Raw genomic sequence first — 19335 nt, 5'->3', positions numbered from 1 at the left:
TTTTTTCCAAAATGTATCATCAAAATTGTTCACCATCTGACCAGGACACGCAAAATTAGGATCTTTCCAAAAAATCCCAAAAAAAAATTCCACTAAGAAATTTTTCAAAATGCTCTTATTTGATGAGAAACATGCAGAAAAGATAAAATTTTGATTTTTTTTCTTTCCAAAATGTATCATCAAAATTTTTCACCATCTGATCAGGACATGCAAATTTTTTTCAAAAACATTCCCGAAATTTTTTTTTCTACGAAATTTTACAAAATTCTCTTATTTGATGAGAAACATGCAGAAAAGATAAAATTTTGAATTTTTTTTTCAAAATGTATCATCAAAATTTTTCACCATCTGACCAAGACACACAAAATAAGGATTTTTCCAAAAAACCCAGAAAAAAAATTTTTGTTAAGAAATTTTTCAAAATGCTCTTATTTGATGAGAAACATGCAGAAAAGATAAAATTTTGATTTTTTTTCCCCAAAATTTATCATCATTCTGAATTAGAAATAAAGAGGTATGAGTGCTGCATTCTGCCTCCGTTTCTACATAAGAAGCAGCATCAGTCAAACGTGCTGTACACACTGTGTGTAGAGACGCAGAGTTTATCTAAGCACCGTGGGTGTATTTCACATACGTCTGAGCTCAGACAAGTGTCGAAGGGGAATCGTGTGTTTTTAGAAGAGCCGGCCGGTTTAGTCTCTGCGTCTTGACTCGGCCCTCGGGATTCATTCATGGTGACAGAGACTGTTATTATTTGCTAATCTGCTGAATTCATCTTAGTGTCGGCCCAGTGTGTGAAGACAGGGCCCTCTTAGTGCCAGAGCAAATTATTTCTTTAGGGTCAGATGCACAGATTCCAGGTAGTTCCTCTTGCTGTTCTATTTAAACACATCCTCCAGAACTCGTGGATGATGGAGAACCCACTTTTTCAAAGTTCTAGATGTGCAACAGACCCCTTGCAGGGTTTTCTAAGAGCAGTTGGTGCAGGCCCTTGCTGCTGTTTGATCTGAGACAGTAAAAATCACTCTCCCTGCTGGGCTCCACTGTTGCCTTTAGCAGCGCAGTGTCAGGATGAAGGTTGGCCCCGCAGCACGGCCTTCTCAGCCACTTCATTAGCAGCACTGCTGTGTTTGTCTTCACTATGATTTACACTTCAACGTTGTACAGTTTGTAATTTTTCTCCAGAGCAGCGAGACGTAGTCAAGTAGCATGATTTCAGTCTTCACTGAGTCCCTACGTGCTGTATTTATTCCAAACCATGTTCTAATGTATGCTGTGGAATAAACAAGAGATGATTCTTTCAACTCAAGTCATCTCGGACCGTGTTTCCCACATATTTCAAATGTGTCTTTACTTTTGACACTTGATTATGAACAAACCATAACTGGAATTAAAAAAAAAAACTGTTCTACTCTTCTCTACCTTTTTATTTAGACTCATTATTATATTTATTATTATTATAATTATTGTGATCTACCAATTTACAAAACATGATTTTTTAATAATATATATTTCTAATATATAAATTCATATTAATTAAATAAGTTTCTTTTTTTATTTTATTATCATTGATCATGATTCTTATAAAGTCTTAAGAGCATTTCTAAAACCCATCTGTGGGTCTTGACCCCATCTCTGGCAATGAATAATGCAGACATCAATGGAGCAACAATATTTTTGGATAATTTTTTAACAGTGGGACCCAAATCATAACATATTTAGGTGAAAAAGAAACATTAATATTGACCCTGAGCAGATTCATCATCATGTCTCCTAACACTCCTTCCAGATTTCTTCAGAGCACTGATTTATTGTCAACCTTGTTGTTACTGGAAGGCTGTGTCACTCACCACTAGTTACTCTTTCTTTGAAATGAACAGATATGCTGTTGGGTTATGGTGTAATTAGGATCAAATGAATCCCCTCCCACACAATTCTAAATTTAAGAGATGACGCACTAGGGCTAAACTACTTGGCACAGCACCGGGGTGAAAGTAGAGGTCAACTGGTGAACATCGGCTGCCATCATCTGAGACGGACACAAACAGTTTGACTGATGTGTGGAGAAAAATCTGATTTTTTTTCCTGGTATTCACTGCATTTGCAATTTGGTCCTGTTTAATGACATGTTTGTTTGACTGTGGCTGGACTTCAACCTGCAACCTTCAGGGTGGTAAAAGAACTCCTGACCCTGTGTGCTGCAACTATTTAGATTGTCTGTTTATTTCTATTTGTGTCATTTTCTTAATTTAAAAGTAGTACATCTTTCTGCCACATATATTACAGAATATATTTAAGCATTTCAAAATAGTCATGAGCATCCTTTTATTTTGTTTCTAACTTTCATCTTTCAAACGCAAATAATGTTTTTGCTGCCGTTTGCTCTCCAACTAGGTATTTGATGAATTTGTAATAAAAAAAAACAAACCCAAATGCAATAGAGGACGGCTGATAAATGGATAACCATGCCACCTAGTGGTTATTTCTGTTAAAAACTCCCACCAGGGGAGGCGCGACCATCTGCTGTTGCAGAGAGCAGGAAACATAAAACTGCAGATCAGCACAGCACAGACCACGATAAAATGTTGTGAATGAAGAAATTTGACCTCCACAGTGAGAACATGTGAATGTGACACAGAACACCGACCCGTCATCAGACCACATTTCCTGAGAATATGATTGGACACAGCGGTAACCATCCATTTACTCTGACATATAGAATCATTCCCCAGGATTTGACTGTTACTCTGACTATGAACACACACACACACAGGTATATATAGGAAATAATAACAAGCGTCTCAAAACTTTTTGACTTCTCCATGCTCCTGTAAAACTCACGTACCTTTTTTTCCCTCTTCACTCATTGACCAGGAGGGGGCGATGGGCCTGCATGATGCAGATGTCCACACTGACCACATTTCTCTGTCTGACTTGTTGCATTGCCCTTGGTTTTACCCCGCCATGTTTGCACTGGTTTGCCACACTGCAACAGTTAAAAAAAGGAAATTGTATTTTATACAATTATAATTTAATTACAATGTACGTATATGTAATGTAAAATACTTAACGTCCATTGAGGTGAGACGTGATTTGTTTCTTGATTCTGTCGTAAATACGCTGAGAGCCGTGTGACAAAATGACGGACGTAAAAGTATCAACACAAACAGGAAAACACTGTCCTGATGAGACTGTGATTTAACCGCTCTGTTAAACACTTTACCAGTGTTTACGGGACGTTAAAGTGCATCGCTGCCTCTAGAGTCTGATTTTCGACTCACGGTGTTTTTCCTCAGATCGACAGCGTCGACATTTGTGCCGTATTTGAAAGCTTGTTTTGTGTCGAAAAAGTAAGGCCTGTGATTGGGCAGCTCCTGCTCCTATTGTAGACCAGTGTGGCGGCTGCCCCTGAGCTAAAAAGCCAATAGGCTGCCTCTGCTGCCAGTCAGTAGCAGCGGAACTCTGTGTGCAGACAACATACAGGTTCCCGGGTGGCTCCCCAGGCCGTGCATTCACTCACAAATGGCAACCGCCCAACTGGAATCGTTGACGTTATTCTAAAGTAGTGATTGGTACCTATAACAAAAATGATAATTATAATAATAAAAAAACAACTTTTGAAAAATATTTCTAGAATAGAAACTTGAAATTGTAGTCTCACGAAGATTGCAAAAATTATCATGTACGTTTATTGATTCAGTTTAATGTACAATTCCTATTTATTAATAACTCTATTTGAGTTATATTTCTTTTTTCACTGCATTATTTTATTATTGTTAGAAAAAAGAGTGAATATTTGCTCTAGAATGTAATAATATTTGACATATATGCAAGTGGTGCAAATAAAAAGGTGTTCGTTGCCATATATACTTTAAGCAGTGTTCTCACTGATAAAAGCAGTAGTCAAATTATTCAACATTCCACACCACACTATATATATAAGAAATATTTACATATATACACACATATATTAATAATATATATGTGTGTTTATCTTTGTAAATGTTTCTGTTTAATTGGGAATAATTGGGAATAAATGCGAACAACAACCTTCGTGTTTAAATTTTAATTCCGCCGCATGTGTTTGTAACCAGTCCACGTCATAATTCTTGGTTTGTGTAAATTTTATAAAAAGTCACGAGAAGCTGCAGCTGGTCTCATAAACCGTGTCACTGCTGTGTGACAAACCTAAACAACAACCGCAGCAACAACAACAACAACAACAGTGTTGGCCCAGCACTGATCATTAACAAAGTTGTAAATAATCTTGGCCTTTTTACCCCCACACCGTCAGCAGCCATTAGTGCTGATCCACGGGGCCTCCACGGGAGCCTATTGATCACTCACACACTGATTGATTTGGACAAATCACTTCTTCTCCGCCCCGAGTGCGAGGTCGAGTCGCTCTCGCTGTTAATTGAAGATAACAGAGAGGCAACAATGGCCCCTGTAATAGACTGAGAGTTTTGTGATTATCGCCACAGAAAGAAAAGGGAAATAAAGAAGAGGGGAGGGAGGGAGGGTGGCTGGGTGAGGAGGTGGAGATAGAGATGGAGGGGGCTCTAATTAGGAAGCGGGGCAGTGTGGAGGTTGTGGCCGGCAGGCAGGCGACAGGCGCCGGGACACACACACTGATAAACAATACTTCTGCATCACGCACCTACACACACAAACTGTGAACCACATTTAGCCTCGTGACATTTAGATAAAAATGGAACGACCTTCCAAAAAAAAAAAGCAGTTACTTTTTAAAATTATGATTTGAAAAAGGGAGTTATTATTTAAATGGCTCGATCGCACTGCTTTTTTAACACTCTGTGACGCTGCCAAGTTCTTATGGCTTAGGCAACAGTTATTTTTTGCGGCTGAGAAAAATAATATATCATTGATGTGGCCATTGATAAACACTTGGATTGATATGGTGGCAGCTGAGGTTAAAAAAGGCAACCGTTTGCACAAAGGCTCTGTCCGGCTGTCGGAGGGTGTGTGTGTGTGTGTGTGTGTGTGTGTGTGTGGAGAGAAAGCTCTTCCTATAAATACTTACATCACTTCTAAATATACCGCAGGCCACACAATACTAAAGGAAACTGTGAGTGACGCTAACTGAGTGAGGACCTGCCAGAAATAGAGCTACACAAACACACACAAACACACACACACACACACACACACACACAATGTATCAGGCTTGTTTCGTAGATTACAAACTTAACATCCAGTACAGGATATCGGGAATTAAATGCTAAAGGTTTCGACTCGAATTTAAACTTTTCGGTTTTTCTACTTTTGCTTTTGGAAAAGAAAAGAGGACCATTTCCGCCACTTAAGTAAAAAAAAAGATTCTTAAATCAAAACGAGTTATTATCTCATAATAATGAGATAGCATCTGATCGTTTGACGAAAGAATCTATTTTTTTACCCAAGTCAAGTGGCGGAAACGGGCTTCTATACTATACGTTTCTTTTCCAAAAACAAGAGTAGAAAAACAAAGGCCCTAGTCTAGTTAAGAATTTAGCCGACAGAGGGCAGCAAAGACACACGTGTCGTCAGTACAGACCATTTCAATTATAATAATAATACACGTCTTTAAACTTTAAGCACAACGATTTTTATTGAAACTGTGAAACAATCAAAAAAAAAAACCAAAAACAAAAAAAAAACCCGGACTACCAGCATAATTAAACAACTTTAAATATATTTTATGAATAGATATGAATAATGCGTCCAAATGAGGAACAAGTGTCGATGTCTCCAGGCTGGAGTGAGTGAAACCTGAGGTGCTTTTTGCTTTTCTTTCCTTTTTTTTTCTTTCTATAATTGTTTTTAAAATCATTTTTCCGTGTCTGTCGTTAGATGCGGGTTGAAAAATGGCACACACGTCTCAAAACATTTAAAAAAAAAGATGCTTCATACAGTTTCTCAAACCAACAAGCGCTAATAGCTTTAATTTACAGTATATATTCATGTAAAACGATAGGAGGAGAAAAAAAAGCAATGATTTAAATTTAGAAATATATACACGCTAATATACAGCCTTGAATAAATTAATACCAATTGCATATTCTTGGATCTTAGCTTTATTTACATTTTTTCTTTTTTTTTCTTAATTACATAAATATTTCAGAAACATTGTTTTTCTTTCTGGCATGAAATGATAAGCGGTCGTTTCAGGCGGAACGTTCACTTTCCATCCTTTTTGAAATATATAGGCTTGGAAAAATTTGAAAATTAAAATAAAGGTAAAAAATAAAAATGGTATTTTAGATTCAGCTTGAGATCTGTTGGATGAGACAGCTGCTTAGTTTGAGCTGGATGGGTTGAATCTTGCCCCTGATGCTTCAAGTTAAGCAAACTCCGCACACACACGCACGCATACATACACACACACACTCAGACAGGTAAAGTCGATATGTTGGCCCTTACTGGCCCTGCACGGTTCACCTTTCATATAACAAACATGTTTAATTCAGTTCTCATTTGTAGTGAAAATGATCAGTGTTTCGTTTTGAACAAAGAGATTTGTTTTAATATTAGTTTCTCTTTAGCATTAAGTCATTCCTTATTATTCGTTTATTCCTTCAATATTTCCTGAGTTCCCAGGTTTCCTGGTCACCCCTGGACTGGACTCCACGCCACTGGGCTTCAGCAGAGAGTTTGTCTGGTCTCATAGTCACATAGTCACATAGTCAGACTTGACCTTCCGACAGGCTTTCCTCTCCAACAGATCAACCTTCAGTACGTGTGGGTATAAAATAGTTCAACTGAACTGCATGGAGAAAATTACATCAAAATTCTATCTGCACCTTTGTTCCAAAAACGATTCAGTCATCAGCCTTCGCAGACCCCCACGAGGTCCAAACCTTTTGTCCCACCCTCTGTAATGTGCTGTACAGATGCACTGATAGTCCTCTGGTTTTCAAGCCAAGGCATTGTCCAAAAGTCACAGTCTCTGCATCACTAAAGAGAGTCTGCAGTCGGGGAGGTCAACCGCTGGTCCTCCAGGTCACTTACCAGTTTCTGGATGCTTTGCAGCTCATTTACTGAGTCCTTCATGGAGGTTTTAGGGGACGATCTCTCACCTGAACCTCCTCTTGATTTGTGTTTGCTGTCATGCTCTGGGGTTGGGCTGGACTCCCTGCTAACAGGTTTGGATGATTCAGAGCCTGGGTTCAGGTTGCCAGAAAGGCCCATAGCGAGCAGACTGGACTGTGGCAGTGACACAGGGAGCTGGTAAGGGTTAAAGCGCAGCCTTGGTCGGGTTGAGCCCAGGAACAGGTTCCTGTAGAGTGGATTGGAGGAGCTGGTGGTGGGGATGGCTGAGGCAGAGGCTGCTGCTGCGGCTGCAGCCATGTAGGTGTAGGGGTACGGGAAAAGGCCACCGAACGGAGGCATTGGGATGCCCTGAAATATGAGAAAAAGAAATCTTGGCATCATCACACTACTCCAAGTTAAGAGATCAAATATTTCAAGTGGTTACAATTACTACATTCTCAGCACACAGTATTCAAAGAGATGTGTAAGACCTAGTGTTATGAGAATGAAAATCTGATTAGTTTATGTTTCAAGTTTAACTTCTGAACTTTTAATCAATCACTTATGTTTTTTTATACACAGTCAACAAAGACAAGAAATACTGCTTCCATTCCTAGAGTATATTACTATCAGCAATAAATTAAAGCCAACTATGAGTCATGCTCTGGTGTGTCTCTGGTGCGGTGCAAGGTGAAGCTGATATAAACACTTCCCACTCCCAGACACAGACTGCCTGTCAGACTGACGTGAGCTCAGTGCTGCAGGTGTACACTAGAGGCCAACCCTAATCCTTTCTCACTGTTTGACCTTTCTTACCTGAGAGGCGAGCATGTGCTGGGACAGATGGAATGGGAATGGGTTTGGTGTTCCTCCTGTGCTCTGGGCAGAGAGGCTGCCATTCTCCAAACCACTTGTTCCTGATACAGATGCCAAAAGATGGCCCGTTCCCATAGCAGAGAAGGCTCCGGGGGCCATGGCAAACTGCCCAGGGTGAAACAACAGTGGTGATCCGGTGTTGAGAGGGTTAAAGAATTGCTGACTGTGCAGGCCAGACAGTGCCAGGCCCTGTAAGCGGCTCGGGCTGAAGTGTGAGTGGCTCTCAGTCTTGAGCATGAGAGGCGAGTACTCGTCCTTATTGGTGCCGGTGGCTGCGGCCTCTGAGTCCTTTGTCACCGTGTCCGTGGTGTCCTTTCTGTGCCTGTTGTCCGCTTTGTCTTTTTCAAGGTTCCTTATACTGAAAACGGAGTCGTCCTTCTTTTCTGCACTATGCCTGTCACGCACACGGTCCTCGCACCTGGAGCTGTAAGGGGACATGGGCTCGGGTTCTGGGCTGTTGGAGGCAGTGCAGCGCTCATTAGGTTGTTCCATCTCCTGTTCACTGTCAGAGCAATCTTTCTCATCTGAAACACAGAGGGAGAACGGGGCGAAAGTGCAAGGGACATGATTAACTGCTTTGTGCTTCCACCACATGTTCATTGCCTTTTATTCATTAGCACAGTCTAACCAGAACCTTATCCCTAACCCTGAGTACAACTGCTCAATGCCAAAATCCACCTTCAACCAACAGAGGTTTTGCTTTATGGACCAGGTTTCGTTTTCCATCAGGAACACAAGTCTTAAAAAAACAGTAACAATGCCAGCAATTATTATAAAAACAAGTAATAAAGAATTCATACTGAAATGACTACCCAGGTCATATCCATAACACCAGTCACAAATATGAAGTGAAATTCTAATAATAGTGTTTGCATTAATACGAGTAACGGGGAATTTAGAATCCAAAAGTATTTAAATACAATTAAATCGTAATTTTAACTTTATTCCAAGCCTTGAAAATAATGTTTTGCCAAACAGGTTATGATCCCACTCAGGAACAACACCCACACCCACACACACATACATACAAAATGGTAGAATAATATTTCGAATAATTGTTATTATACTTTACATGAGGAATATGAAATGGTTAAATAGCTAATTAAATGTATTTAATTCCAACATAACAACACCTTTTCAATATATAAATAATTGGAAAATAAAACTTAAACAACCAATTACAAATATAATAAATATTGTATAACATTGAGTATATACAGTATATATATATATATATAGCAGTAGGGGTAGTATTTCCTACTTACTGATATTTGTATTTAAATATATATTTTAAAATTTAAATCAATTTATTTTGTAGTAACAAAATATAAGTTCTACAAAAAACGTTTGGACTAAGAGAATATATTAACACACCATTGTAAATACATGACCATTTTCAATTAAAAAAGATGCTTCACATTGTATTTCACATTGGTTTTAAGAAACCAAAACAATATTAATTAATGGACTTTTTAGTCGTTTATGTTCCCCCAAAAATCTTGTCGTTTAGCCAACACCTTGTTTAAAACACACAGGATAAACAGCTGTAAAACTCACCTCGGCTCGCTCTGTTGAACCTCAGTGCACTGGTACCGGGGCCCAGCGGGGAGTGAACAGAGTCTCTGCCGACCGGAGACTCACTGGAGGAGGCGTCAGAGTCGTCACCGCCCCGGTCCCCCTTACACTGGTCCTCGTACATCCGCAGAGAGGGCAGTTGTAGCTGCTTTCTGCAACAACAACAGGAGCATTATTATTAATAATAATAATAATAATAATAATAATGATAATCTGATACACACCTTTTCTCTCTCCTGCCGTTGCCTGTGTCTCTGAAACCTTTTGCAAACGGGTTGTTGTCGATCTTCAGCTGGGTTATCTGTAAAAACAAGAACACACTTCACGTAAGAGGCTGCAGAAAAATGTGGAGCTTAAGAAAAAAAAACTCAAACAAACAAACAGAGACGTGCTGGAACTGGAGTCTTGATGTGCGCTCTGCGATTTATTTGTGCGTGTGTGTACGTGTGCGTGCGCGCGTGCATTATTAATAAAACGCGCAACGACGGGGCGTTATTCTCATTGGCCCCTGGAGGCAACTTTTCTGCCACGGAATATTTCTCCACGGGGCCACATGGGCCTCTGTTCTCCCCCAGAACAAAATACACAAAACAGAAGGAGCAGCAGAGTGGAGCAGATGACTGCCTTATCAATAATTAATACTGCGGTTTGGATCAGTGCTTCTGCCCTGTGAGGAGGAGTGAGGAGGCCGACTCCGCGGCACCAAGTGTATATAAGTGAACCGGCGGGGGCCTCCAGGAGACCCTGAGTGGCCCTTGGAGAAGCTCCAGGCTCCAGGCGTTCGCCACATCTGCCTGCAGCGGCTGCAGGGTGAGCAGCCTTTTAAATGCTCTGTAATCGATTGTGACTCTTTGCCATAAAGTTTTACAACAGTCCACCTCCTCCTCCTCCTCCTCTCTCTACTACTACCAACCACTTTACTCGACCCTCCTGGACACAGGCTCCAATTAAGTCCATGGAAGAGGATCAGGAGCGAGTGGAGGGGCTTAAACTATAATACCATCAAATAAACACACAACAAATACCGTAGATCTTTAAGTGAAATGACGTGTTCGATCCCGTTGGGGGCGTTATTTTACTTCAGAAAGCATCGTTAAACATACAATAAAAGTTGATACTGAAGGACACTGGTCGGGTATTAACACAACTCATTCACACACGAACTATCATCTCATTTGTCGACCATACCAGCTGACAAGATGGTGGAGCTGCACATTTGAGTTCCACTGTGACAAAAACGCGCACTTCCTCAAAAACATGCAAAAAAATAAAAAATTATATATATATATCACGCAGGGAAATTAGGCGACCTACAAAACCGGATTAATCCTTGAGGGTGGTGTCTGCGCGGTGAGGCCACAGAGAGGCCGTGGGACGGGGATGGAGGCACCGTGGGACGGGGATAGAGGCACCGTGGACTCACCTTGTCGTTCTGGTAGGCCGTCACAGCCACGAACTCAGTCTCTGGGAACACGTAGGTCCTGAATGTAGGACAGGGCGTCCTCATCATGTCGTTGGCCAGGGCGATGTGGAACCTCGGCTGGTACTTGTGCATGGAGTTAAGGATGATCTGGACCAACACACACACAAAAACAAAAACGACATAAACACACGGCTGTGGATGAGCGGATCAGGACCTGTTCGTGTCCAAACTCGACACCAGACAGGGAATGTTGACGCACATCATTGTTGTAATTGCTGTGTAAGCAGACGTGTCTGTAATTAGTGCGGGACAAAGTGAAGAACCGGGCCAGGCCACACATGTTGTCGTGAAACCTCGGCAGAACCACAGCTATATATTTGAATTAAAAATAAAAGACTGGATCCCGTTTGTATCAAAGTTCTTCAAAAGCATTTTGAACTCTCTCTCTAACATGTTTAAACCCTTCAAACGTTCTATTGTCTCCATGTTAAAACTGCTAACACATTCACACTTTAATCCAGATTTGGGCTTTTTCCAGATATTACATTAAGACAATATTAGAAAAAAAACACGACATAAACATGCAGATAAAATTAACTCCACATTTGAACCGATTCATTAATTTCATGGGCTATAATTGACTTCTTCAGGTTCTCAGATCATTTTAATTTTTTTATTTTAATGTAAAAACTAAGTATTTTTGCTCGTTATTCGTTTTCCATCATAAAGTAGCACAAACGATATTTCATATATAAATATTTTAAACACTGTATGTGAAAATAAATAATACAATAAAGTGAATAAAATAAATTAAAATAATTTAAAATTTAGCCAAACTATACTATACACATTTTCTTTTTGGCAAATTTTGTTTTGGAAACATCAGCTCCCACATTCATGCCCCATTTAACCTCAAGACTCTGGTGATATTTTGACACACAGCCATCATTCTTGCAAAAAAAAAAAAAGAGCTTAATTTATTTATTTACATGATCAATTATTCACCCGTTGATTTATATATTTATTGTCAAATGCACTCTCGAATTCCTGGCTGCTGGAGGATATTTTTTTTTATTTTTGGACAGCAACAAGGGAAACATACGCGTTGTGTATGTAGTCAGCATCGGTGTGAAGTCAAGTGGTAACAAAGGGTCAACACACACACACACACACACACACACACACAGACACTGTTTTGGATGTTCAGGTGAACAAGAGAGATTATTTATTCTTATTATATTATTAAATAAATGCTGTGGTTCTCGAGGTAACGTTTTTTAAATATTTGTTATTATTATTATTCTATTTCTTTCGTGCAAAAGATGCGTGTTTTTATTTATTTGTCCACGTTAAGACTAATAAATCACATTATGTTTACAAATTACGCAGCATCAAATTATTATTTCATCTTTGAAGGGGCTACAGGCAGCGGAACAAATCAAAACAGATAAAATATCCATTAGCACTATTACATTACAACATTTGTTTTAATAAAGGTCAAATTTGGTACTTACAAACCCGTGTTTGTCTGAGATGTTGTTGGTCAGCTTCAGTTTGTGACAGTTTACAGGCTTGGCCATCCACTGCTCGCCGGTGAGCGGGCTGTCCGGGTGAATGTACATCCTCCCGGGCATCTCCGGGTCGGCCTTGCCGGCCACCATCCAGCGTGAATTGTGGAACTTGTAGCGACAGTCGTCCGCAGACACGATGTCCACGAGCAGGACGTACTGGACTTTTTTGTCCAGGCCGCTTATTCTCACTTTGAACGGGGGAAACATCCTCCTGGGAAGGAGGATGGGGAGAAAGGAAAGAAGGAAAAGGAGAGAAAGAGAGAGAGAGAGAGAGAGATAAGGTCAATACGTCGCGATTCAACCATAACACAACAGCATATTATGGTCTGGGTTAGACATGAACGGCATTGAATGCGCAGGGAAAACAACACACACGGCCGTGACAAGTGGAAATATTGTAATTGTCAGACATTATTCTCCACTGCTGCGCACAGTTAGTGAATAACCGAGAAAAGGCGCAGTGTGTGTGTGAGTGTGTCTAGTGACCATGCACAACAAAGCCGAGTCGTATATTTATGACCACACCACTTCACTTTGCTTTTCTTTTTTGAAGTGACAGCCTGTTTATAAAACCCAGAAGCCTGTTGTCTCCACTGAACTCAGCCCCCGGGAGATAAAAATCCGATTAGAGCTCATTCTTCAATTTTACCACCCGAAAAATATTCCAAATATTTCCTTTGATCAGTCTGGAGATTGTCTGACACATATTAAAAAAAAGCAAACTGGATTTTTTTTAATTCACTTATACTCGCCCCATAAAATAAAGTTAATTCATTTTCCAAAGGTGGGAATTAATGTTGGTAGTTGTAGGTAAAACTGTGGCGGAAAAATGTGCAGTTGTATGTAATATTCTTAAAAAAATAACGTGATTACAATGGCCTGTCAAAAAGGTGACGATGAAATGATTTTTTTTTTTTAATGTGAGAGTGAAATGAAAGCTGGGAGAGTCTCCTACCTTCCCGACTTGGTAATAACCATCTCGGTTCCCAGTTTATGAAACTGGTCCCACAGTTCCTTTCCTTCCAGTGTAACTTTAGGGTCTTCGTCCAGCTCCTCCTCGGGGCCCTGGCCCTTTATGCCACGGAGAAAAGACGCCTGGTGGTGGCTGAGGGCCGGGTAGAGTCCAGCCTCTGTAGCCCCGGCCAGGCCGTGGTCCGGGATGGGCTTGGTGAGAGCCCCGGGAGGCAGGCTCAGCGCCGGGTACAAGGAAGGCTGCGCTGCCGCTAGGAAAGCGGACATGGGGAAGTCGGTCGGCCGGTGTCCGTGGAATGGATGATAAGCCATTGCAGTCCCTTGGAAAACTGGATCTCTCATCGGTGCATCCACAAAAAACAGGTAAAACAATGGATATGTTTTGTTTCTTTAGTGGTTTTTCCTCGAGTCTGGATCCAGTGTAGGTCCGCGTTTCGCGAGCTGTTGATTTGCGTAAATCTGCACAGGAGAGTGGAGCTCCTGGTCACAACGTGATCACGGTGAAGAAGATGAAGAAACAGAAGAAGAAGTAGGATACACGGGGGAGAAAAAAAATAGCCCAGCGCTGGTCTGCAGGATACACGGGGGAGAAAGAAAAAAAATAGCCCAGCGCTGGTCTGTGTGGTTGTCGGAGCGCCTTTCCTCTGGTTCCTCCGCCGAGTTGTCGAGCAGCAGCGGCGGTGTGTGTGTGCGGGGGAGAGCCGGGAGAGCGTCGGGCACTGCCTCACAGTGGAGTCAACTGTTTGTCTGCTTCACTCATCCCACACTGACTGGAGAGATGTGGCTCCGTTCACTGCAGATCTGTGACTATCTCACATGTCCTTCCTGCCTCCATCCCCAGCACTAATGAACCAAGCCCCTTTGATTGCTGATTTTACGCTTTCTGGACCAATTGTGGGCCCCTATAGGCGTGGTTCTGACAGCTCCGGCCAGACTCTGGGAGAGGAGGGAGAACGGAGGGGAGGGGGGAAGGCAAGAAGGTGTCGGAAGCATTAGCAGTAAGAAAACATGTCAACAGGATAAAATATTAACCAATGACAGGAAAGATCGGAAAAATCCCACCCCCATTTCCAAGCCAAACACCGGTTCAGCCTTCAGTTCTTGGCCAGCGGAGGCATCACCTCTCTCGGCTTGCTTTTTTTTATGTCGCCTCCAAAGAAAGCAACCTGTCTACTGTCTTAAATACTTACCTTTACAGAGAGGAACAGCTCAGGCTCTGAAGCTTCAGCGCTGGCTCTCAGAACAGACCCTAACAGTGGCAGCAGTACTGCTGCTGCTGCTGCTCCGCTCTCTCACGGCTTAAAGCTGCAGATTTGTAATGATTCCAACTCCTCGGCTGCTCTCAGGCTACGGCCGGATTTGGCTCCGACCATGTAGCTGTGAGTGCAGCCCATTCAGACTCACGCAACCCCGCCGGATTCCCCCCCAATGCGGGAGCCGCGCGTCTCTCCGAGTTTCTGCAAAAGTGTCTGACCCGTGAAGGCAGCAGCGGCAGCAGCAGCAGCAGCCGCAGCACCGAGGCCAAAGACTAGGGAAATAAGACATAGAACTCAGAGACTGCGCGCGTACAGGCAAAACAGAGGAAACCGTGAATGATGATGAATGAATTTTGAGAGAAAAGCGTGGAGAAGAAAAATCGGTGAGTTTCTCACTTTGCTAAACACTCTTCCTAGTTTGGCTGCAGACTAAGTCTTAGGGGAGTTGTTGAATTATTGTCAAGTGTTTAAAAATATCTACATTTTCTTTTTTTTAGTCATATATTTCGCCGCTGCTGTGCTGCAGGAGTGCGGTGTATTTTCTTTTTTTTCTTTTTTTTAAACTCTTGGTAGAGTTTGTGTTTCCACCTCTGAGTATGCAGTGATGACATGATTTAGTGCTCAGTCAGAGCTGAGGACAGGCCCTGGTGGTGGAGCCTAATCTCCGACAGGTTGTTTTCTGTCAAACCTGAGACAGTCTAGGTCTCCGGGAGCAGCAGGGGTTCGTGGGGCCGCCTTTCTTCTGCAGCACGGCTGCGTGAATCCCTGCGCGGTGAAATAACTCTTGATTAACTTGGACTGTGTTTGTAAAAAGAGCCGATCGTTGTCAGCGGTCTGATGCGCCGCAGAGCGGACACTCTCTCGTCTTGTCTCCTTATATTTACCCCGAAGTCCTGCATGCGTGTGAGCTCCTTGCTGCAGCCGCCTCCTCTCCGGACCTTCTCCGCTCCCTCGGCGCCTCCGCCGCGGCTCGGTGTCATCTGTGAGCTGCGTCTCAGACAGGATGTAGCGCTGCTATCGGTCACAGGCGTCACTTGGAGCAAAACTGAAACAAAAGGTGCAGATGAATGAAAAACCAATGTGCGCATTTCCTATTAACCCCTTGTGTCTGCGGGGCTTCTGGGGTGAAACGTTACAGACAAATAATTAAAAGAAATGACCATAAATACACTTTTATAACAGAAATCCTTAACCACAAATAATAATATTAATGAACACCAATTAAATATATCTCCGATACAGTCAAAGTGTACATTGCAAACCATTCACAACAAAGTACACACTCATAAACTGTGCAAATACATGTTAAAATACATAATAGTAATCAATAAAAAATACGAGAGAACATGAAACAGCTGTGTCCACTATTGGTCATCGTGTCGTATGATTCAAAACCAGACATTTTTCAAGAACATTTGTCCTACTTTGTCTCACACTTGTTGCTCCACTTCCATCACATTGATACATCCATGCGTAAAAAGAAACAGGCAGCAGGGCGCAAACAGTCAGACAGAAAGACAGTCAGTCAGTCGGACAGCCGTGCAGACAGCACGTCAGTCATCCAGTGCACTTCTGCACTGAAGCCACAACAGTTCCCACAGGCCCAGAGAGGAAACACATGAGATCAGACACTGAATAGTCCCTGGAGCAGAGACCTCTTCACGCATCAACAGTAGCCGGTGCACAGCCACGGTTCAGTGGGACAAAAAAGGTGTGTTTTCATTCAGGTGTAATACAAAAAAAAAAAAAAAAAAAAAAGCCAGTGAGAATCTGTATCATCAGAAACACATTTTAAGATACAAATCCAAATGACGGGGACGTTGGAGCGCGGCAGCAGCGGCGGTTTGTCGGGCATTTGTGGAGCTTTGCATGGGACAAAAAAGGGGGGGATTAGCCAGCATGTGGAGGTGGATAACGGTTTTCTGTTGAACTGGATAATTGCATCAATAATGCTGGTGCAAATTGCTCACCATTTATTTGTTCTGTGCCTACAGCGCTGCAGAAATCCCAATTACGCGCGATTTAAAAGTCATTATGTGGAAGGAAGGCCAATGTGAGCCGCTGGTGTAGAGCTGTCTGGACATGGCAGTGAACTGACAGGTTCAAACGGGCTCGTGCTTTGTGTGGGGGCGAAAACACACACTTTGTACTTGTATGTATAGCTGTTTGTACCAGGGGGAGAAAAGGGGGGAACTACAAGGAGAGGGGTAAATACAGGGCGCAATGTCTGTCTACAGAGCCCTAACATGTGAAATTCTGCTCTCTATAAAAGACTTCAGAACATGCAAATAAATGCGCTGTCCTTTTAACCAGGACACTCCAGGTGTTCTGTTGTTGATATGAAATGAAAATGTACTTTAGCCAAATCAACTAAATTAGCCAAAAAATGTTTCTTTTCCCGCGCCCTTGACGCGCCCCCTTATTAACGATCCACACGACACAGGTGCAGATGTCAGAATAAAAGTGCGTTAAAAGCGTCTCCTCTCCCGGTGTCAGTGACCCGAGCCGAAGACGCTCTAATTACAACAGAACGGGACACACTCCACCATATTCCTCTATAATTGAGTATTGTTATGTTCTTCCTCCCCTTCCACATTGTTCCTTTCTTCCTTTCATCGCTCCATCTTCTCCTCCCATCTCCCTGCATCATCTCTCCGGCTATATTTAGCGGCTAGACTGAGGCCTTGGCGCCAGACCGTTTAAGACCTGTCAAAGTCCCTCATATTTCCCCTTGTCACATGGAAACCCGGCGACCAGCGGCCCTCTCCTCTTCTTCCTCCTCCTCCTCCTTTTCTCTTTCTCTTTCCTCCTCCTTCTGCTGCGACTACTGTGGCAATCCTCCACCTCCTCCTTCTCCTCTTTCTCCTCCATCTCCCCCACTTCCTTCTACTCCTCTACGGCTCACTCAGCTAAATTAAACACATCACTTCTCACTTGTAAAAAAAACACAAATAAAAAAAACCCTTCCTCTCACACATGTGCATACACACACACAACACTCTCACTTTATTTTTCTCTCGTTCTTCTTCATGCGCGCACGCGCATATACGTCCATGCGCGCACACTGCATATTTGCACAACTTTCTCTCTCTCTCTCCCCCTCTTTCTCTCTATGTCCCCCTCACACACACACGCTGTTCTATCACATTGTTTGCACAACTTTCGCTCTCTCTCTCTCTCTCTCTCACTCACACACACACACACACACACAAACCTTTATCTGTCTGTCTCTCTGCCTGCCTCAAAACAAACCTATTTTTTACGGACATGATTTCATGACAAACTCAATCACACAACTCCCTCACTTTTCCCTCATTTCCTTTTTTTTCTTTTGTAAAGTCTGCAAATTCTGTAGCGCGAATCTCCAACGCATCCGACTGAGTGATTGGCCGAGCACCAGACGGGGGCGCTACAGTAAACCCTGGGCAGTCACAGGAGAGTGACAGAGCTGTCACCTCCGCTCAGAGTCCGCGAGAGTCACTGCTGTCATCAGTCAAAATGCTAAAATACAAAACCCCAAACAATTAAAATGAACTATTAATAAAATAATACAAAAATCCACGCATGATTGAAGTGATTGTGAAAAACGAATACAAACTGATCAGACGTGACGTTGACGGAACTTCACTGTGTTTTTTACTGTAACTTTGACATGTTTGCTTAAATAAAGATAAAAAAAACCCTAAACAATTTAAATCCAATCTGTGGAATAAAAACTTTCACAGATGAGAAATAAAATCAAGACAACATTGTTGGATTAAATCATCATTAGGAAGTAATTACTGTTGTACGTAGCGTTAAATTAATAAAACTTACATCTCCACACACACTCCACGTGTGTGTGTGTGTGTTGTCGGTGCTGACGACGGCTGTCTCCAAACCTGCTAATTAAAAAATAAATAAATAAATACATACAATTACATTTTTTATTGCCATTTTTTAGTTCGAAAAGTTCAAGTGTCTCCAGTTAATTAAAAAATATTATAATATTCAATATTAAACAATGAAAAACAACAATCTTACAAAAACCTGAGATGTAAATAGCAAATATAGACAAATACCGACGTGATTTATGCCTAAAGCGAATCAAGATCCGGGGGTAAAATAGAAAAGGTCGGAGACAAAACTTCACACTTCGCCTTATTTCACTTCTTTATGATTTAAAACCCATTTTCCTCCTGCAAGTCCTTTAATAATCCACGTAAAACCCAAAGAAAAGACGTTTCTAGAGATCACTGTCGATATGACAGCAGGTCACGTGGTCCCCGTCCTTGTGCAGTGTTGTATAAAGTGAACAGTTCCTTTTTACAAACTTTATTTAAGCTGGTTTTATGGACTGGTGCTATAAGAAATTCTGCAGAAATATTTTTTATTTTTGGTATTTTATTTTGTTGAAAGTTGAAAACCAGAGTCACCGAGGCTAAAACTGTATAAAAAAGATGACATTTGTTGTAATTTCTGATCTATTCTTATTTCTTATTTATTATATTTTTTACCGTACTGATGACTGACCATTCGTTGTAATGTTTATTATTGTAAACCTATGTTGATTTAATGTGTTGTAGAAAAAACCTGACAGCATATTATTAAAGGGATTTAGGGAATTTATGTTTATATATATATATATATA

The 19335-nt window shown here is 41.6% G+C and overlaps 1 protein-coding gene and 1 long non-coding RNA gene across 3 annotated transcripts in view; one reads left to right on the top strand and one right to left on the bottom strand.

Annotated features, from left to right (window-relative positions):
• Window positions 1–6069: 6069 nt before the first annotated feature.
• Window positions 6070–14016, bottom strand: tbx2b (T-box transcription factor 2b). 2 transcript variants are annotated; one of them, XM_008308646.3, is made up of 7 exons: window positions 13433–14016; window positions 12421–12688; window positions 10907–11059; window positions 9708–9784; window positions 9466–9635; window positions 7849–8432; window positions 6070–7401 (listed from the first exon to the last, which is right to left on the bottom strand). In XM_008308646.3, the coding sequence occupies exons 1-7, from the start codon at window positions 13789–13791 to the stop codon at window positions 6958–6960; spliced, it is 2055 nt and encodes a 684-aa protein (XP_008306868.1). In that variant the 5' UTR covers window positions 13792–14016; the 3' UTR covers window positions 6070–6957. The 2 variants fall into 2 exon arrangements, with proteins under 2 accessions (XP_008306868.1, XP_008306869.1); XM_008308647.3 differs by having other exon boundaries at window positions 10907–11053.
• A 200-nt stretch (window positions 14017–14216) lies between these two features.
• The window catches only part of LOC112486917 (uncharacterized), an 8357-nt gene continuing 3238 nt past the window's right edge, over window positions 14217–19335 (top strand). Inside the window, exon 1 of the long non-coding RNA XR_003049495.1 lies at window positions 14217–15088. This is a non-coding gene — a long non-coding RNA (uncharacterized LOC112486917). The remainder of the gene's footprint in view (window positions 15089–19335) is intronic.

This window comes from Cynoglossus semilaevis, chromosome 4, assembly GCF_000523025.1.
Source record: "Cynoglossus semilaevis isolate Cse_v1.0 chromosome 4, Cse_v1.0, whole genome shotgun sequence".
NCBI lineage: Eukaryota > Metazoa > Chordata > Actinopteri > Pleuronectiformes > Cynoglossidae > Cynoglossus > Cynoglossus semilaevis.
This window is presented reverse-complemented; position numbering and strand designations above follow the sequence as displayed.